This window comes from Solea solea, chromosome 19 (genome assembly GCF_958295425.1).
Source record: "Solea solea chromosome 19, fSolSol10.1, whole genome shotgun sequence".
Classification (NCBI taxonomy): Eukaryota; Metazoa; Chordata; class Actinopteri; order Pleuronectiformes; family Soleidae; genus Solea; species Solea solea.
Window position 1 is genome coordinate 4,298,644 of NC_081152.1, and position 19,339 is coordinate 4,317,982.

Below are 19,339 nucleotides of genomic sequence, written 5' to 3' on the forward strand. Positions count from 1 at the left end.
GGAGGCTCCCCTAATGTTTGTTTATCTGTTTGTTTATTATCTGAGGAGGCCCAAGCCAGCTGCTCTAATTACAATTTACTGACAACCACATGCTCATCCAACCTCCTGTCATTCAGTGTCTTTATTAGAGCCTCTCTGCAGACATTACATACAATAGAATAGATTATTTTTTAAAAAAACATACAGTTTAAGTCTTCAGTAAACGGACTAATGGTCTTATATTTATGTAGAGCTTTTCTAGTCTTGATGACCAACCAAACCTGCTTTACACCACAGTTCATTCACCCATTCACACAGCACATCTGGACCAGCGGAACTGGGGATAGAAACCCCCAACCCTCTAGCTGAAAGACGACTTGCTCTACCACTGATCCACTGTCACCACAACATAGAAGACAACACACAGTTACAAGTGTCAATGTAATAGTTATTGATTTGAGTGTAAAAACCGATGAATGGAAACGTCAAATTCAAGAAAGTCTTGAAATATTACGTCAAAGTCATGTTGTGGAGGTTGAAGAGTTGGTGTAACGATAAAAGGGAGATGTGAATGAGCACAATGGAAACATTTCCAGCAAATAAAGACAATGTTTAGCACTCACATGACACACGACAGTGAGTTCAGGAGAATCTGCAAAAGTTTTGTATCATATCAGCTTCTTATTCTCCGTTTTGAGAGCCCTAAAAACTATTTTTGGAAAACAGTTCCCAGAGTAAGAAAAAATTCAAACCGCTAACCAATACACAACTTTGGGAGCGCAATCATAGCCCCACCTCTGTGACCCTTAACCCCACAAGACAAGACATCATTCTTCCTTTTGTGTTTGGACTTTATACACATCACATAAATGTATGCACATGCTCCGCGTCGTCTTCTCTGTTTTAGATGTATTTCTGTGGCAGCGTCACAGCGCCACAGCGCCACATACAGGCCTGGAGTAGAATATTAAAGCGTTCAGAGTTGTTTGTGGGGGTTCTTGAAGTGATGTCGTGTTTACAGAAACTTTTTAAGAAAGGAAAAGAAAAAAGACTGTGTAGGAAAAGTTCTGTATCCGTGTGGACATGGGTCTAAAAGGCCCCTCCCACTTGTGTGTGGACTATAGGGCTGCAGCGATCATTTGATGAATCGGTTTGAGTGTTTCTTCAATAATTATAACAAGCTTTCTTGTTTTTCCAGCTTCTTATATGTGAATGTTTTCTGGTTTCCTTGCTTCATACAGCAAAGAAATCAGTAAAGCTGAATAAATTAAAAATAAGACAACATTTTCTGATGTTTTCCGGACCACACAAGTACTCGATTAATCGAGAAGACAATCGACAGATTAATCGATTATGAAAATAATCTTTGGTTGCAGCCCTGGTGGAATAATGAGGAGACCACATCATTCCTCCACTTAGTTCAAGAAGCAAATATTACAACAGTAATGAACGGAAGCAGCAACAAAATCAACAGCCTGTGGTGCTCTCCTCTGTTTTTCAGTCGGCGAGTCGCATCTTCTTATTAGGATACTGTCATTATTCATAAATATTTACAGTACTTATCGTAACATGCATTGTGTGGTGGCCTCTGGATCATAATAGTTATCATATCATGAGGTTGTAGGAAACACCCAGGCCTGCGATAGTCAGTGTCGTTATTGGTCTGATAATGGTCAAAATCACTGATATTGGATATCAGAAAATTATAAATATGAAAATCTAATGACTAGTTTGGGAGATGGTCGTTGTTATATCTGCTTTGTTGTCAGACAAGATGTCCAGGCTTGTTTTTTTAGTGTTTTACAATAGTAATGCAATGTATTTATAATGCCGCAGTACTCTTTTCTCTCCTTAGTTAGTTAAATAAAGTTAAATCAGTAATTTACTGTATTTATTAAACCCTTTCTGGAGCATTGAATACATCTTTATTTGTCATTGTAAAAAATAAAATTTATAATATATATATATATATACATATATATATATATAATAAAATATAAAATATAATATAGTATATTTAAAAAAAAATATACACTAAAACTCTAAAAGGATACACTAAAATCCAAAAATATAAAAAGTAACCATGTGATCATGATGATTTTGGTCTTTCATGGTTTAAGAGTTCAAACATTTTTCCAAAAACATTAGTCTGTTAGTTAGTTATTAAGCTAACCAGTAACAATAATAGACTTGCTTTGAATCACTCTTCTCTTATTCACTGTCTTTATTGAACCCTCACAGGAGCCATTAATGTGCTATAGTTGATTACATGACAGAGGTTGTGTCAGTTCATCTGATATATGAACTTCATTGCATTACCTTCATCATAGGGTATTGGAAAGTGTTTATTAATGGCTAGTATTTTGAAAGAATCCCATTTTCTCATCTTTTAGCAGCGGTTTAACCATCATTTGTTCAAACCACAGCCATATCCCAAAACACACATCTATGTTTCAGTACATTTTAGAGTGTCGGACGGCCTTTCAGTGAGCCATTAAAGCATTGTTCAAGCATTATAGACCAAATGTGTTGTATAAAGACCAACTCTGCCATTACATGTTTACAGCTATAGTGCAGGCAGAGTTATACCGCACATACTGACTATTGTTTATTATCTCTCAGCTCGAGGCAAACGTTCCGAGAAACAGTATCCTCTGTCAAATGAGCAGAAATGTGCATCTAATTGGTTCGTTCTTCAGCGAGCGAGCGCTGAAAGTGTACGTCAAAGTGTCTTCTGTGGTTTTTACAACTGGGGGTTTGTCTCTTCGATTGCTTTCCTCCCGCCGGACAGTTGTAAGCTGAGATTTTGTTTTTGTTTGATATAGCTCGGCAAAATGGAGAAGAAAGAAGATTTACACATTTGCGTGGCAACATGTAGTTTGTGAGTGGCTTATCAAAAGCTGAAACCTGGAGATATTGTCCAATTCAGCGTGACTGGATTTCTCTAGCATGTAAATAGTCAAGCCAAGAAGTAAAAATTCAGTTAGTTATTAAGATAAAAGCAAAGTTTTCTCACAATCACATATTGAGGCGGTTCCTTCTGGACATAAAAACAGTCAATTTAAGATCTAGAAAAGGTAAATAATGAACTTTACCACACAAAAATCACTACTACTGCTAAGTATTGGTTGATTATATCCAACATGTCATCATATCTAACATCTTGGTTTTAAATTGTTGTTAAAATGTTATTAGTGGGGGGGTTAGTGTTTAAACTTGTGGAGTTGTGTGTGCACATTAATGTCACATTAATTGTGTGCTCTCTGCTCGCTGATGGATCCCTCTCATGAGAGAGAGCATGTGAACAGATACTTCCTTATATTTATAATCGAACCCCAGAGGATATAGCTGTGTTTTGGTAAGAAGTAATGTAGCAGATGATCGTGTCATCAGACCCTCACAACGGATTAACCCATTCACTGCCCTGATGAAAACTTTTCATATGATTTGAATACTTTTTGGCTTTTTGGTTTAAAAAAGAAAAAAAAACAAAACTGCTTTCTGACACTATTTTTTTTAATAATAAAGTGTAACTAATATAATTCTGGAGTCTCTATCAGTCCATTGCTCTTTTCTTTTATTGGCTGGTCTTAATATGGAGGGAAAATCAGCACAGTATGAGTTGGATTGGATTGAATGAAAATATTTAGTCATCCTAAGAGGAAGCCTCTCATCAAATCAAATCAAAGGCTAAGTTTGCAGTAGCTTAAAGATATTTACATCCGGCATGATAATACTTTTTATAGTTTTCTGTCATGAGTTTAGGGTGACACAAATAGTGTGTGTGTGTGTGTCAGCTGTTCCTTTGCTCTCCTACAGTTCCTCTCTGTGTCTGAGGAGTCAGAGAGGATCAATGATACCATTTATTATTAAAACAATCTGCCTTTCCCTGCAGGATCTTGATAATGTGCCATGGTGTTGATAACGCTCCTGTGTGTGTCTGTGTGTGGTGGTGTGCATTTTTATATGCACAAGTCATTTGTTTACCCCTCTGGTCAGTGTGGCTGGGGTGTGAACAGTCACATGTGAAGGAGCTGATGCCGGTGGCCTGTACACATATCCCCCCAGGGCCTCTCACACAGTCACCAACTAAGTATACACAGAAGGCGAGCAGCTTCTCAGCATCGCTGCAGCCAGCTCTCGCTCAGACATAGGCCATAAAAGTTCAGTCAACAACAGCAGTGCAGGTTCTGTGTGCCGAGAGAGACGCGAACGCCTCACCAAGCTTGTCTAAAATAACTCTTTTGCCCCGAAAATAGACTGATATACACAAGATTTTTTTATTTCTTTTTTTACCCGAATGAACCTGCTACGCTTAAAAAGGCAATTAACACCGTTGGTCTGTTGGCCTGTGGGTTCTTTTCTTTCACCGCTTTGTCTGCTGTGTGTAAAATGTGATGTCACAAACATACCGCAAACACAATGGAGCTTAGTTAAAATGTCACAGTAGGTTTTTTTGTTTTAAGTTAATTAAGCTCTGTCCAAAGTCGTCAAAAACAAAAGTGGTGTGCTTAAACCAGAGGTGTCAAACTGGTGGCCCACTTACTATCATCGTTATAATAACATTATTGGCTGTGACGAAGGCTGCCAGCAATATGTTTGCTAGCAATATTTTTATAATAGTAATAATAGTACATTTGGTTGTAATTATCACATTATCTATTTCTTTAAACATGACATTACAAACACACACTACACATGTTGTAGTATTTGAAGTATCAGTCATTCCATATCAAAACAAGCACATTTACTTTGAAATTCAGTGAAATGTCATCATGAATAACACCATGAAGGAATATTGTGTTATTATTTTCTCACATTGTCAACCCCCTACTGAACTTTTCTTAATTTTTTTTCTCTTTTTTGACCAGGTCATTTGAGTTTGACACACACAGCTAACGGCTATGCTAATTCACCCATGTCATGTCGTGTTGGGCCAGAAAAAAAAGGTGTGAAGGGAGTGAAAACCAATTCAACATTCCCAGTGGTATAAAACTCAATTAACCCCGAGATTAAATAGAGTTTTTTTAATCTTAAAATAAGTCCAGCCCTTCAAACTAGGGAGCAGTTTTGTGTAAAGTGTCTTTAACGGTATTTATTTGTGTATACATGCAAAGCTGCAGTTCTAAGAATTGAAATATTATGATGACAGAGACAGTATGCTTGTGCCAAAACACTGTATCGTGTACGTCTATGAAGGTTCTCTGTCCTGCACAGGAAAATAAGACCAATGTCTGGTGATTACAATAAACATTCAGTTTAAGATCCATCCATCATCTGTCCGGCTCGCTCTTTGAGAGGTTGTTGGGGAGCTGGAGCCAATCCAAGCTGACACTGGGCGAGAGCAAAATCCCAGGGTCAGCATTTAAAGACAAACAACATTCACACTCACATTAGAACCTGTGATCAATTTAGAGTCTCCACTTAATCCTTCATCCTTCTGCATGTCTTTGGAGGGGAATTTGACGAATCACAAAATAATTATAATAAATTAATATATAATAATAATTAGAGTAACTTTATCTCCCCTAGTGTCTGAAGTATAGGTGAGGAAGAGGAGGATGATGAAAGGGCAAATGATCTTATTGGGGATAAATCTGCCTCCTGTGAAAAGTCTGTAGCTGACTTTGCTCGGCCTGTTTACACTAACTTTTTTTAAACGTTGGCAATAATGGTGTTCCTTCGAGAGCTCAATATTTTCTAAGGTGGTACTTGGTATAAAAAGTTTGCGAACCACTGGATTTGAGCATTTCAAGTGTATCTAAGGCCAAGCTTTACTCACAGTGTCCTTTACTGGACCACATGGTAATTCCTTCAAAGGGTCTGCTGCACTTCTAGGACGTATATTTTGAACTTTGCCCCGAAAGTTCAAACAGATAAGTTCCTCACAAATGGGGAGAACGTACAAATACCACAAAGAAAGGACTTGACTGAACTGGGATTCAAACAGCAGTGTTTGGAATAACGCCGTTTAAAAGAACGGCGTTAGGTAACGGCGTTATTTTTTCAGTAACGGGGTAATCTAACTAATTACTTTTCCCGTCGTTACAACGCTGTTAACATTACTGGACGTAAAATGCGGTGCGTTACTATGCATTGATTGAATAAACTGTGTAATCCGCAGCACCTGGTTCAATAGCAATGACAAATTGTGAAGACAACAACGCTGATTCCAGCGCTCTCATTTTGGGAAATAAAAAAAAAAAGTGATCATGATTTTTAAATCCATTAATCATCGTCATAAAAACAGTCCGGGTTCTTCCTCGTCACAATTATGTTACTTTATATATCAAGCCTGAGTTTGCAAACCATATAACCTTTGAGAGTCATCAAAAACAAGGCCCAGGCAGTAAACCAGATTAATGGTTATGTAAATTTTAGCATGCAAAAAAACAGGTGGGTATAAACAGGTGCAGGGCCGCCTGTTGTTTCAGTTGTTTGAACTCATGCCTCAAAGCAAGAATGTTGTCATTTTTGAATCCTGGCCTTGTTTATTATGTGACCTTGTGTTGTTCTGCAGGTTCTTCACCTTCACCCCACTATCAGAATCAAAGACTCTAATTTGTATTGGTGTGAATGTGAGTGTGATTTGGTATGTTGGCCCTGTGAGAGGCTGGTGACATCTGTGCCTTCATTTTCATTGAGGCACCCTTGTTATCAGATTAAAGTGGCCTGTGTTAGACATGCACACTGCTCTTCTTGGGAGAGGACTCCTTGCTGATTTTCATTTCTATTTTCTAAATAGCAAAATTGACAGTGAAATACATAGTTTTCTGTTTATTGTGGTTTTTAACCTGCGGTTTTCCATTACCATGTTTAAACATACAGTGTATACAGAGGCACTACAGAGTGTCTTATATCCGTATTTTCAGCACAATGTAGGTAATCTGATGAAAATGTTTTTTTTCATTTTCACCAACTATATCAACACAGCTGAGCAAAAATGTACTCATAATGGCTTGGCTCATTTTTATGAACAAAAAGAAAAGAAAAATGCTAACTTTGACTCAACAACACACAAGAAGACGGGAAAAAAAACATACACCCACACCCAGGATGTCCATATAAGGAGTTGTTTTTAAAACACATTGATTTTTATCCCTACAGCAAATTATCATGGATGCAGATGAGCACTAAGGGTTAACAGAGGAAAACACAATGGAACTCTATCACAAATCAACATACAAGTGAATATTTTTTGGGGGATTTTGAATAATCCAAAAAAAAAGAAACCACAAAATGAATAAAAAATCAGTAAAATAAGATTATATGTACATTATAACAGCATATACATAGACATACACACACCCATCCATAAACACACACATGTATTTGTTGTAATATGTCACCTATTTCAAAGTAAAAGCAGTGCAAAGCGTTTTGGTTTCCTGAATCCAATTTCTTGCTATGACAAGGCTTTTATTGTGAAATAAATGGGTTCTGGTACTTACTTGAGTCATCGGGCACATTTAAAGGTATATCATTTATGACCATTTAGATTTGCAAAAGAAAACAAAAGAATGATTATGTCATTATAGAGCTGAACAACATACTTTTTTACAGAGTGAGTTGAGACTTCTCGTGAGTACAACGCCTCCCACGACTTCTTTAGGTTGCAGATCAGCGAAATAGCCGTCAAGTACTGCGAGGTTCCTGGCCTATGAGGATGCGTGTTGTTTGCAAAGACGTCCGGAGAGTTACTCGGCTCAGTGTGGACAAAGTTGGAGCTTGAATGCGGAAGAGAGGTATGCGAGAGCGGGAAGCGTCAACCAGACTGTGAAGTGGAAAATAGTTTGGATGTCAGACTGGGAAAAGTGTTTACATGCACAGACGTTCCTGGAGGTGTGTGTTTACACGTCTGTTATCACATAAATTAAAGCACAGTTTGAGTCTGACGGATCACCGGGATAGAAAGTGTTAGAGTCGGAGCTAATTTTCGCAATAGTCCGTGAATGTGAAAAAGGGTTAGAAAAAGAGACTTTCATCGACAGCGGCTGTAACATAAGCCGTTTACTGTAATGTCCTCCACAGTGGGCTATTATTGGTAGCGTGATGATCAAATCTGAAGGTTGTAGCCAAGTAGCCTGCTCACATGACAAAGCTAACCCACGTCAGGATATCAGTTGATCAGTGAGAGCTTATCGTGTCTAAAGGATAAGAAAGATGATAACTGTAGCGGGGTGTGCAGACGGCTGCTGACCTCAAGTCCTTTCAGGCACTACAGAAGGACGCCCGCGCTGCAGATAAGCCGAGGCCTTGTTGCAAGGACTGTGTTTCCCGCGAAACACCAAGGCCTGCCGTAAACAATGACGAATGATACCACACGATGAAAGACGACTGCTCGGTTGATTTATCTGGCACCGTCCAGAGTAAATCAAGGAACATTTCACTGGTTGAGATACAGATGAAGGTGACATAACGCTCAGGATTAGTGGAAGATTTAGCTCTGCTCCGAAGGCCACGATCACGTCATGCTGCATCATTTTCTGATTTCTAAACAGTCTGCTGAGGTTCAAAGTAAGAACGGCACACAAGGTCAAGTCTTGATGAGAAATCCAACCCCCCCCCCTGTCTTTGTCACTTACTCAAAATGATTAGACACCATCCGGCAAGTGTAAACAACTCTTTCTGTTCTCCAGCCGTAATGTAAACTACCTTCTCATCCTCATAGCCTACAATCACTGTAAACAGTGAAAACACCCTCAAAAGAATATGTTAAACATACCGTTACTTTGTTACGTTTATTGTGCGCTGAAGTATAAACTGCACAATTATATGTGCAGTGAAATATCGGAGTGGGCCTCCACAATGAAAGCAATGTTTAATCTGTGTTCTAACAATGTCAATGCAGTATATGCAATGACATGATGTACCTGGGCCCCAGTAAGTAAGTAAGGGTTTATTTATACAATACAATTCAAAGCTTACATTTCAAAGTGCTGCAGGAAAACAGGCTAAGACAATAGAATTAGACAAAAATGACTCAAAGTGGATGGCAGCTCCGCAGCACGGAAAGCTTTTGGCAAAGAATGGAGAGATCTGAGGCCTTGCTCAGATCTGTGTGCACTGATTGCTCAAACCACATTTGTTCCATCGTTCAAAGAGTGAGGTGTTCCTCACTATAGGATGTTGTAGGAGAGATGAAGAGGGGGAGCAGAGGAAGAACTTGGTGAAAGGGATAGGTGCTTGATGATGGCAAGAAGTTCATTAGTGCAATAATGTGATAAATGTGAAATCATTAAGACAGATGGTACTAATGAAATGTAATGATAAAGGAGCAGTTAGTAACTCCCTGACCTGGTTTATCTGGTATCATCCCGCTTTGAAAGTGTGTGTCCCAAGTCTTGATAACGGTCCCCAAACCTCCAAAATGTCCCAGTTTTCAACATTCACTATCAAATTGTGCCTATTTACATTATTCTATACATAGATGTTTATTTATACTGTAAATATCACGTCCATACATGTGTATATTCTGCTAAATGTCTATAATGTACATTCTACATTCTATTTTAACATATTTTTTATAGTCTAAGTGTTAATATCTTTTTATATTGTAATTTTCTTTTTTGGTACTGCATGTTTATTATTTATTATCTTTATCTTTACTGTCTTGCTGCTGTAACAATCTAAATTTCCCCACTGCGGGACAAATAAAGGACTATCTTATAGTATTAGACTTGTTCTCAGCAAATACACATATGTTTAACATTCTGACCCAAACTTAATCAGAAAAATCAGGAACAAAGCACCAAATGCATGTTTTTTGCAGCTCTTTATGTCTGTGTGCTATTTCATTATCCATGTAGTACACACACAGTGGAAATTGTAATATAATGGACATTTTCTTCCACCTTAATCCTACATAAATATGCTTTTTTGGTTTCCTGTCTCCATTACATTAGAGATACAGATACAGATATATACTGTACAGTTTTCTCTGTGCCCAACTCTAAAGGTCATTGAAGATATTTACATAATATTTTGAATACTGAATAGTCGCAGCAGCTTTAGATATAAATGTTCTTTATTGTGTAAAATAAAAACAACACAAAACAAAATAGGTAGAGAGGGTGCAAGCATAGATGTAGACAAGAAGGGAGCAGCCTTTTCAACCTACTGCTTTAGGTTATAGTCAAATGTTTGCTGATACTTCATTTTAAAGCCAATATTTGCAAATACTGATAATGTCATGCATCCCTATTAGAGTCTGTTTACATACCTATTAGGCCCTGAAACCATAGCGGAGCATAGGCCGTCTTTAGTTGGGACTTTGGACAGCGTAAATATGTGGAAAAAGACCAGCAAAGTTATTTGTAACTTAATCATCTCGCGGGCTGTTCATTTCTTCTTTACAGGAGCACAATATTTGTAACCGAGTTGGAGCGTTTTGTCTCTGAAACGGCTGTTTAAGGCCAGGTAGTAGTGCATCAGCACAGCTTAGTTATATAAAAGCTGTAAAATGACGTACTGGTATCAGCAGTCTCTAATAAAGCTGTTTTCTCGATAGCTACGGTGGGTTAGATGACGCTACCATCACTACTGCACTCAAGTCACCACACTACTGCATGGAATGGACCATGTGGTGGAACATTAGAGCCATCCCACATTTGATGGAAACTAGGGGTGATATGACAGTGTTGGGGTGGGGGTTGCAGAGCGTAGTTGTCTGGCTTTTCTCTGAGGGGGAGTGATATGATGTTATGTATATATCATTGTATATATTTAGCACAGTTTGGCTATAGCTTCTGCTACAGTTCAATTCCTAGTTCTTTTTTTAGCTTATCTACTGTATGTTGCTTTTATTGCTAATCTACCGAGTGTCTTTGCTGTATGTTTTAAATAGCGTAGATGTACTGTGCGGTATATACTCATGTTGTGAGCTTATCTGGAAGGTATGTCTTTGTAGTCAAAGAAAATGAGTTCATCCCTCTTCGCTCCACACAAACAACACATTTTCCCATTTTTTTCAAAGGATCTCTGGTTTCAACACACACTCTTCTAAGAGTAGTTGTGAATCAAGCGTGCAAACACCCAATTTCAGCCCCTATCATTCTCTCTCCATATGCATTTATCTCTCGAGTGCTATCGTTTGTGTACTCTGTCCAGCATCTTCCTTCCCCTTCCTGTCTTACCGCAAGGATCTCATCAGCTGTCCTATGACAGCTTCCCCTGACACTTCCTCCATCATCTCCTTCCTCCTCTGTCTGATCTTGCTCCAAACTGTCCCCGTTTCTGCCGCCTCACCTTCCGCCTCTGTCTCACATCCAGCTGTGTTGTCGTCCCGAAGTCAAACAAGTGCTAAAGTTCTCATGGAGCAAACGCTCAAGTGGACTGAAAGTATTTTGCGTCTTCTGCCACGAGCACACTCGCAGAACATTCAGACCCTCAGCGTTGACCCACCAGATGCTCCTTATCTCACTGACTCTGTCGCTGCATCTGTAGCTCAGCATTCCCCCAGGGCCATCTATCTCTGGGTTGACCTCATTTCTTTGCCCTCACAATTTACAGCAAAAGAACATGAAAGCGATTCCCGGGCGGCTTTGGCTACAGCTGGGATGTGAGGTCCACATGAGTCCAAAAATACAATCCTGCATGTATGTTATCATGACGTACAGATGCGTTGTATCATTTTGGTTTCTTCAGCGTTTCTAATTCTGTAATCCTCTTTAGAGAACCACCTGTCCGACGACACTGGCATGCACTTGCACCACAGACTGCATATAAAAATTGGGCACACCTGCCTGTTTTCCCACTAGATAGAATAGTTTGGTTTGGTACATGTTACGGTACATTCTTTGGCACCCTCACCTTGGTGTACCAGAGTAAAATGAAACGGAACAGTCAGGGTGTGGCTAGACCGCCTCCAGACACGTCTGTCAGCGACAGTAAAATGTCACTCTGTTGTGATCGGTGTAAATATCCAATGGAAGTCGAGGCTTCTTGAGACAAACAGCCACAAACAGAGCAGGACAAAAAGAGCTGCTGCATTGTTGTTGTCTGTTGTGTCGTGTTCGATGCCGTGTATTGCTCTGGTACGACATCACGTAAGCCTGACACAACTTTTTGGGGGGTAAAAATCTATAGTTATGGTTCGGGAACCTTCTTCTGTCTCAAAGTCTGATGTTATGCTTATCCATGTGACCTCTTACCCCTACTTTAACAACATTACACCTTCCTATTTCATTCCTGCCAGGAATCAAGGAGTTGTTTTCAGGTATCAGCTCAAAACTGTATTGCATAACTTTAAATTACATTCATACAATGTGGATTAAGCCTATCAGCTCCACACGACACTCTCTGTGTTTCTCAGTGTCGCAGTGTTGAGATCTTGTTGTGTCTCCTTGTGACATTCCAGCACTGCACACAGGAAGTGATTAGTTTTATGTCAACATAGCGCTAGTAAAGCGAGACGGCTGCAAACAGGTTGGTTTCGGTGTGACTGAAAACACAAAGAGCGAAGTGCCCACAAAATAAGATATTTCAGAAGTGAATTCTAGAATTATTGTTCAGCAAATGCTAAGAGGCAGAATGATAACATCAAGAGAGTTACTGCAACTTTAAATGAAGCCTAAGCTTTGGATTGAGAGGGAAGTCTCCTGTTCACACCTATTGTAACCCACTTTCCTCTGCTGATTGTGACAGTCATTGTCTTCATGGTGGTGAAACAGAAACAAAAGATGCCAAAACTGCCAAGAAATACAATACACTGGTCACTCTATTAGTTACGCTGCTGATGTAGCTCATGTGCTGTGGCGTGTTCAGAGATAGTCTTCCTCGTACCTTAGTTGTAACCAGTGATTCATGGAGTTAGCGTTGCATTCAAACCACTGTGGTCATTCTCCTCTGACCTCTGGCATCAACAAGGTCTCTTCACCCAGAAAACCACCACTCACTGGACATTTGCTTTTGTTCAGGCCATTCTCTGAAGACACTTGAGATGATTATGCATGGACATTTCTCATAGATCAGCAGTTTCTGAAATACCAGCCCATCTGGCACCATCAACCATGCCATGTTGACTCACTTTACTGACCTTTCTCGCCCACTTAGACTTTCAGTTTGAGATTCAGCCACTAGTCTTTATCATGTCACGCACTGTGTTGCTGCAATGTGACTGGCTGATTAGATTAAAAGCAGTTGGACAGGTGTACCTAATAAAATGGCCGGTGAGGTTACATTGTTATTTCATTTCATTTTTTTTTTAATAATGTGGGTTTACTTTTAGATGAACTGTAATGTATGCAAAGTGTATGTCCAACATCTGTAAACATCCACAGACTGTTGATGGGAAGCAGCTCCGGGAAGTGTTTTGTTTGCATTGACATCATCACAGACTGCCTTCCCACACCTTCTTCCTGATCACAGTTATTGTTACGCTTGATGCATTTTGTTCACCACATTTAAATTTACAGGGTAAAAAAAAAAATCTGCACAGGAAATACGACATTCAGCATTCAGCACATTTTAAAGGTCATGCACATCTATGTTCTTTATCAGATTATTCGTATGAGTGATGGCTTGTACGGGATTTTTCAATTTATTTTCAGTCAATACAACAACACTCAGGCAGTCTGAGCGACATATATTCAAAAATATCATCTATCTATGAAAGTTAAAATTTGCTTTTTTGAGCTTTTACACTGGCAAACACCAGTATATTTCCCTGTTTCAGCTCTTATTCCATTTCACACAGCCCCGTTTTCACATCACTTAAGCAGAAACTAAGTTCAGTGGCATCATGGCGGATTGCGATCCCTGCTTTCCAGTTTCTCCTGCAAATCGGGGGACAACCAAATTGTCCACTGACAAGGAATAAGGTTTTCAGGTGATATGCTGGTGTAAAAATATTTATCATACTGCACCAAGATTGAAACAAAATAATATAAAGTAAGTCAGGGGAAGCATCTAAAATCACTATCACTATCCTAAAAGGAGGGATTTTTCTTTTCTCTGAACCATATTTGTTCATATTTCTGACGCAACCCATGAAACCCTAAATGACACGAGTGAGTTTTCTTATGTGGCTCTAAAGGCCCTGGATGACGTCAGCGGTGACGTGGTGGTTTGTTTGTGGCCAGCTGAGGCTGCATGTGGGCTGAGGTACGTCCACCTTGAAGTGTAATCGCCACGGACAAGTGCGGCTGTAATGATGACGTGGCTGAGTCACCGATGTCTTCTCTCACTGCTGTGTGATCATGCGACATGTGTCTGTGTGTGGCATGTATTATCTGGGAGCTTAGCTGATTAACTGAAATTCCCTCTCCCGGTCTTTCTGTGTCTCTTTCGGAGGAATCTCCACGAGAGGTCAACCGATGTGGGTTGTTTTCAGTGCAGCCTATATATGCTTTTTATATGTACAGTGTATATATATATATATATATATATATATATATATAGATAGATAGATAGATATGTAAAGAAAGCCAATTATCTTCTTTTCTCAATGTGTGAGACTTTGTGTGTACTTTTCTTTGTTATCTCTTTTTAGGACCTTTTTCTGGCATAAACACAGACATGTGGTTAAGTTTAGGGTCAGGCATTAATTACTGATTGTTAAGTTTAGCAATCACGATTTGGGTTAGGGATAGGCTGTCCAAATAAATGGATGCTAATGCAGTGTCCTCAGAGGAATGGCTGCACAGACCCACTTGTGTGTGTGTGTGTGTGTTCTTATATTCATTGCCTCTTTAGGACCTTTTCCAAAAGGTCCTCATGCTTTAAATTAGGCAGAAGTTTAAGGCTCAGGCTTGAACCGTGGTTAGGTTAAAGTTAGGTGTTAACTGGCTATGTTGAAGGTTATAGATGATGCTTTGCCTAAGTTTGTCCAAATCATTGAAAGTCAATGCAGTGTCCTGAGAAAAGTAGCTGCACAAACCTGTGTGTGTGTGCGTATGCTCAAAAGAAGCACATGCATCCAAGTCACTGATTCACACCACGATGACGCATGTGGTTAAAACGCCAGCTGAGGCTGCCTAGACAACACACACACACACACACAACACATTATGTGATGCTCCTGTAGCGGGATTATGCACGTAAACCTGTGAGTTCAGTCTGTGGCTGACTGTTAATACCCTCTAAAGAGGGTTTGCAGTGCACAGCTCTGTTCTGTTCACTAACACCAAGTGTACACATCCATGGCTACAGCAAAAGAGTTGCAGTTGGTTGTAAAGACCTCATAAGTTTGGACAATTATTGTGCTGTTGCACTCTTGGTTTTTTTGTTGTTGTTTTTTAAACATCTGCCTTATAAGAGAAGACATTTGTCTTGTTGCGTTGTTGATGAGGTCATTCGCCTCCCACTGGAAGTTGTGAAGTGGGAGGTTGAGAAAGGAGATGAAAGGTGGTGAAGGGACAGACGGGTCGTGCAAGGAAAAACAATATGTCGATATGATTCTGGAAATCAATGGTAAAATGGTAAGAGTTTTGTGTGCGTGTGTGAGTGTGAGTGTGTGTGTGTGTTGTCTGTGCTCAGTCTGTGACACATACTCACACGTAGTCGTCTGTTTCCTGCAGGTTTCAGCGACAGAAGAATGTGTGGGACCGATGAGACTGACCCAAGAGCCCATTCAGGTAAGAGTTGTCACACTTTGATCTCATCGTCACACTGACAGCCTGTTTCTGAGGGAACATGTTGACACATTTAGTTTTAAAGAGCAAAATATTATATACTGTATATAACTACTGAAGTACGATTTTTCTGACAAATATCCCAATTGAGATTTAAGTCAAGCTTTAGTTCAACATTCAGGTTGTTATCATTTTTAAAAATTATACCATTAAAATATGTGAGTCCTTGTTTTGCACAAAACAAAAATTAGAAGTTTATCTTCTAAAAGCTTCTTGCAAAATCAGGAGTCTATCCTGTAAAGAACGTCCCCTATGACCTGAATTTTTGCATAGTGAGCACAATTATAGATCATTCACGAATAAAACTAAAACAACTTTTCTCCAACTGAACTAAATGATAAAAACATTTAAAATCAATAATGTAAATACATAAATAGAAGCAAACCAAACAAAAACAAATCACAGTATGCAATGTTTACAATACAATGGTTGATTTTAAAATATAAAAGACCAAATTACGGATTGAGTTTGAATCGTTACATTAAACAGGCCGATTCTAAACCTTTATTGAATTGCACTACATTTTTAAATACGGTTTTGAGAGGATGTTGAATTGGTGTGGAAGTTAATTGTTCCACCGCGAAGAAGGTGCGGCAGAGTGGACTCTGGGATTGTCTGTTCTCATCCTCCTCTGATTAGGGATTAGGACACGTGCTAGCCCGATTTTCACTTACGCAACAAAAGAAAGTAAGAGCTGAGGTCACCGGCTGATCAAGATGTGAGCACGGCAAAGCATTCCTCTGTGCTGCGCTGCTTCTACGTCAGGAATCAGCTCCTTTATTAGGTGCCTGTTTATTGCTTTGATTTGGTTTGCCCCGGGTCGAGCTGTGCCTGTTTGAGTTCGGCTCAGTTCCCGCTGCGCTGCGGTGATGTGAGAGGCCTGGCATGCCCCTCATTTTCATACTGAGCTCCCTCCCTTCAACCCCCTCCTCCTCCTCCTCCTCCTCCTTCTTCACCATGCCAAATAACATCACACCAGGAATCTCTGGCAGCACGCAGGCAGGTGAAGGGACCACAGGTTTTTATTAAAAAACCCTTTTTAAGACCTCATCTCATGCTCCATAAACCCCCCCCCCCCCCCAAAACTTCTTCTGGATCCATGGCCCAACCTGACCCACTGCTTCAACCCTTCCACAGGAATGGAGAGATGAAAAGAGAGAGAGCTCTGCAGGAGAGAGTTCTCCTTGACGTTGACCGTTTACTGCCTCGCAAACCTGGAGAATCTCAGCCTTTATTTTTTCCCAGAAACGTTCCCTCCTCCAGCTTATCACATGATTAATGTGTTTAAAGCAACGCACGTGCTGTATGTTTCCCATGCACATCCCTGCAGTAATTACAAACATATACATACAGTCTTTGTCAACTTGAACGCAGCGTTGATTTCGTACAGGATGCTTGAAAGTATCAACGTTCAATTTTAAATATAACTAAAACTAGATCAATTATGCTGTTAGATTAAAACAATTGTTGGCAAAAAATACTCTTTTTACTTTTTGGACTGGTGGCTGGACCAAAAGAAAACAATTTAAATGTCAGCTTGATGGATATTCCTGTTTTATTTTTTATGATGTTCTGTCTTTTCATTGGCTAAATTATTAGTCCAAGAAACCTTGAAATTAAACTTTATGTCCTAATTCAGCACAGGCATCCAAACAGAAACAATGTGGGCTTTCCTGTGACAAAATAAGCTGCACTTAAATTCCGCCAGCCTTTGTTTTTTTTTTTTCCCAAAGACTTCACACAAGAAGTCTGCAACTATAGGGGATTTTCATTAGCGTAATGTGACTGTCTTTATATTTCAATCTCTAATCTCGCATGAACCCCGAGATAAGCGATAAGCTAATGCTTTCAAACTAAATGGAACGGTAAATTGGAACGGGTCAGCTTTTCTAGTCTTAAGCACTTCTCTATCACTCACATCACTCACAGCACAGCTGTCGTGGGGAAATTTAGAGTTCAGTGTCTTACCCAAGGATACTAAAGAATCAAACCGTTGGCTGTGTGGTCAGTGGAGGACAGCTGCCTGCAAAAAAAAAACAGTTGTTATAATATTAAAGCAATGTTGCACACATTTGTTTGTGTGTTTGTTAAGAGAATGTTCCAGCATTTCATTGTTTATACGTCATCACTTCTGAACATCTACTGTGTCTGCCCAGGGACGACAGACAGAAAATAATAGCTTTTCTAAAAACATGGCACATAACACGTCTTTGATATAAGGTTAATAGTCATAGTCGTCTTCTGTGGTTAGCTGTAGATGACTCAAGCAATCGCCCACAGCTAACCACAGAGGAAAACAAAGCAAAGATCAGAGCAGCGATGTTTCAGCATTCAACCCCTCCAACCCTACGTCTCCTTATGACACACAGGTTGTATAAAAAGTTGCCTCAAGAAGAATTGACCACAGTACGTCAGATGTTTTCAAAGCCAAAGTTCACGGACATCACAAGCAACACTGGTGTCCAATATGTGCTGTGCTTAATCGTCTGTTTTCATCCAAAAGCGACAAGTAGTGCTAGAGTCAGGTTCAGGTTCATCAACTTTATTGGCCAGGTTTGTGTTTGTGCACACTCTCTAATACAAACAAACAATAATGGAAAAGCGGCATTATACTGTGTGATGGATGGAAAAAAACAGCCTAACTTAACCTCACGTGCAGAGAGGACCGCCTCTGTGGACGTCTGGCTCCTGATTGGTGTTGTGTGATACAGGAGGGAAAATAGCCTGAGAGAGAGAGCGACTCTAGATTAGTGACAGCTGTCAGACAAAAGAGCCATTTAACATCCATTTCAACTCACAGAAAAACATACTCAAGCAATTAATCACGTGTGAGACCTGAGGAAGAATGGACCTCCAGAATAGAACAAACAATGTGGAGGATGAGCTTATATTTTTAGATTTTGTTTAAAGTGACTTTAAAGTGAGGTTTTCATTTACTCCTGAAAAAAAGAAAAGAAAATGATCTTCATGTACTATCTCTGGAAGCCTCAGTCTGTGTTACACTCCTACACAGATAAAATGCTTTGAGCTAGTTAACCCACTCACACCTCTGTACTTGTGAGACTCCCAGTGTCCGTCCTGTGTGTGTGTGTGTGTGTGCAAACACGGCAGATTAATCTGTGAACTGTGAAAATGTGAGTCAGTTTATAGCAGATCTCTGGGATAATCCAAGGAGTGACTGTGAAATAAAAAACAAGTGTGTTTACTTGAAGTATGCAGTGTTTGTATAAGCATGTATACGTTTGTAAACTGCTCACCCTCCCACTCAAAAGTCCATCGAGTAAATAAGTGTTTGTAGCAGAAGCAGGGGAGTTGTTTGGTCACTGAGGTAAAGCCGAATACTGGACAAGATAACATTTGAACCTACTGATGAATCAGCAGTGGATCACCAGCTCCTGTGTAATGTGTGAACCTCATTTACAAAGCTGACATCATGTTCTGTTGAAGACCGAGATCAGGGGTGTAAAACTCTGAGTGTCTCGTGTGGTCAACAGTGGGCCACACCAGAGAAAAGAAGTAAAAAAACAACTGTTAAGAAGCAGGTTGGCAATTTGAAATTAAAATTATAACCCAGTAGAGGATGATCATGAAGATATTTCACATAAATTCAAGGTAAAAGTGTAGTTGATATGGAATGATGTATACTTCATAATACAAAAACATAAATATGATGCAAAATAACACAAGGCAATTCATCTAAAATAAGTAAATAACATGGACATATATGT

At 39.6% G+C, this 19,339-nt stretch overlaps 1 protein-coding gene across 3 annotated transcripts in view; it reads left to right on the forward strand.

The window, feature by feature from the left end:
• Nucleotides 1-19,339, forward strand: part of pde8b (phosphodiesterase 8B) — a 76,133-nt gene that overhangs the window by 27,001 nt on the left and 29,793 nt on the right. For 2 of the 3 annotated variants that reach the window (XM_058617468.1, XM_058617466.1), the window contains exon 2: nucleotides 15,498-15,554. In XM_058617468.1, the coding sequence (XP_058473451.1) occupies nucleotides 15,498-15,554 (57 nt within the window). Of the gene's footprint in view, nucleotides 1-15,355; nucleotides 15,399-15,497; nucleotides 15,555-19,339 lie in introns of those variants that run through there. The other variant, XM_058617467.1, reaches the window with a different exon arrangement.